General features: G+C 34.9%; 1 protein-coding gene across 1 annotated transcript in view; it reads left to right on the top strand.

Moving 5' to 3' along the window:
* LOC107751075 (A disintegrin and metalloproteinase with thrombospondin motifs 5-like) overlaps positions 1-2,760 on the top strand; it is a 28,087-nt gene that overhangs the window by 14,077 nt on the left and 11,250 nt on the right. The window contains exons 3-4 of the mRNA XM_016566667.1: positions 96-263; positions 1,896-2,179. Coding sequence (XP_016422153.1) covers positions 96-263; positions 1,896-2,179 — 452 coding nt within the window. The remainder of the gene's footprint in view (positions 1-95; positions 264-1,895; positions 2,180-2,760) is intronic.

The raw sequence follows: 2,760 nt of genomic DNA, 5'->3' as shown, positions 1-2,760 counted from the left end.
CACGTGCGCTCTCACACATGCTAATGACATCACTTCCTGTGTGTGTGTGTGTGTGTGTGTGTGTGTTTGTGTGTGTGTGTGTGTGTGTGTCTCAGGGCACCTGCTGGGTCTGTCCCATGACGACTCTAAGTTCTGTGAGGAGCGATTTGGCTCCAGTGAAGACAAGCGGCTGATGTCGTCCATCCTGACCTCCATCGACGCATCCAAACCCTGGAGCCGCTGCACCTCTGCCACCATCACTGACTTCTTCGACGACGGAAACGGTGAGAAACAGTCATGCTGACACATGAACTCAAGCAGGTTTTTAATTCAGATCATTGCAGCTCAAAGTGACTGATTTTGATGTTGCATCCTCAAAAACTGTGACACATTTTGTATGGTTAGAATCAGAATCAGAAGGAAATAAGGCTATTATTAATCTGATTAGATCTGAGATTTCATGAATCTGTTTTATGATACTGATTGTTTATGTGGAAATCATGGCACATTAAATTAGTCAAATGGGTTGCAATTTACATACTATTAGAGTTTGCATTAATATTTTACATTTATTTCAGTTTTTTGTAATATTTTGAAATTTATTGTTTTTCATTTTCATTTTAATTTTAGTTTTATTTCAGTTTCAGTTATACTAAAGTTTTTATTAATATTTTATTACATTTTATTTTTTATTTTATTATTAATTTTTGAAATCGTTAATATTTTATTAATATTTTATTTTATTTTTGTTATTTGTATTTTATTTTAATAGCATTTTATTACATTATATTACATTATATTTATTTTTAATTGTTAGTCATTTTGTTATGTGCTTTGGTCATTTTTATTCTTATATAAAAAAAAATGTAATTCATTTTATTTTCATTTTTTAAATACATTTGTGATCTTGGACCATAAGGGTCAATTTTTTTAAATTGAGATTCATGCATCATCTGAAAGCTGAATTAATAATCTTTCCATTGATGTATGGTTTGTTATGATAGGACAATATTTGAAAATCTGGAATCTGAGAGAGCAAAAAAATCTAAATATTGAGAAAATCATCTTTAAAGTTGTTCAAATGAAGTTCTTAGCAATGCATATTACTAATCAAAAATTAAGTTTTGATATATTTACGGTAGGAGATTTACAAAATATCTTCATGGAACATGATCTTTACTTAATATCCTAATGATTTTTGGCATAAAAGAAAAATGTATAATTGTGACCCATACAATGTATTGTTGGCTATTGCTACAAATATACCCCAGCGACTTAACACTGCTTTTGTGCTCCAGGCTCACATTTATTTTAATTTACTGTCAACTATTTTGTAACCAGCACAGAAAAAAACTGTTATTCACTGTGTGGGGAAAAAATCTATCAATCAATAAAATTAAAAAAACAGACATCTGCACACTATTAATGCTGATTGATTGCTGAAGATTTTTTGAGGGAAATTAATGCTTTTATTCATCAGGGATGCATTAAATTAATCAAAAGTGACAGTAAAGACATTTATAATGTCACAAAAGATTTCTATTTCAAATAAATGCTGTTCTTCTGAACTTTCTGTTCATCTGTGAATCCTGAAAAATAAAACGTATCACGGTTTCCACAAAAATATCGTGCAGCACAACTGTTTTCAACATTGATAATAATCAGAAATGTTTCTCGAGCAGCAAATCAGCATATTATTATGATTTCTGAAGATCATGTGACACTGAAGACTGGAGTAATGATGCTGAAAATACACAGAAATAAATACAGTTTAACAGATATACACATAGAAAACAGTTATTTTATTTTACAGTTTTTATTGTATTTTTGATCAAATAAATGCAGTCTTGGTGAGCAGAAGACACTGTTTTACTGGTGAGCAGTGCTGTAGCTCTGTAATGTTGCTGTGTGTGCAGCGGAGTGTCTGCTGGACGCTCCTCGTCTGCCTCTCTTGGGTCCGGAGGAGCTGCCGGGTCAGAGATACGATGCGGTCCTGCAGTGCCGCCTGGCCTTCGGGCCGGAGTACACCGTGTGTCCCGGGATGGACGTGTGCGCGCGTCTGTGGTGCGCCGTCATCAGGAAGGGACAGATGGTGTGTCTGACCAAGAAGCTTCCAGCCGTGGAGGGAACGCCGTGTGGGAAGGGCCGGATCTGTCTGCAGGGGAAATGTGTGGACAAAACCCGAAAGAGACACTACTCGGTAAGAGCAGAGATTCCTGTTTCTCTTCATAATCTTTCATTGAAATGCCTCTGAAACGACTTGCTTTTTGGGTGACGTCTCAGTTCCACACGACAGATTCACTCTGAATCAAGCACATCGTGTTACTAAAACAGACTGCAAATTGCATTTCATGTTGACTAGTTTTATGTTGATCAGTCGGGGTGTAACGGTACACATATCCATACTGAAATTTTCAGTACGGGTCTTTCGGTTCGGTACATAAATGTGAGCCTGTCTGTGAAATCCAGGCTAAAATCTCAAAATCGAATTGTGACCCTAGAGCACAAAACCAGTCATAAGGGTCAATTTTTCAAAATTGAGATTCATGCATCATCTGAAAGCTGAATAAATAAGCTTTCCATTGATGTATGGTTTGTTAGGATAGAACAATATTTGAAAATCTGGAATCTGAGCGTGCAAAAAAATCTAAATATTGAGAAAATCATCTTTAAAGTTGTTCAAATGAAGTTCTTAGCAATGCATATTACTAATCAAAAATTAAGTTTTGATATATTGATAGTAGGAAATTTACAAAATATCTTCATGGAACATGATCTTAA

The sequence above is a fragment of the Sinocyclocheilus rhinocerous genome, unplaced genomic scaffold (assembly GCF_001515625.1).
Source record: "Sinocyclocheilus rhinocerous isolate Xijiao unplaced genomic scaffold, SAMN03320098_v1.1 scaffold632, whole genome shotgun sequence".
NCBI classification, from domain to species: Eukaryota; Metazoa; Chordata; class Actinopteri; order Cypriniformes; family Cyprinidae; genus Sinocyclocheilus; species Sinocyclocheilus rhinocerous.
Note: the sequence above shows the minus strand (reverse complement) of the source record. Positions and strands in the feature narration are given on the sequence as shown.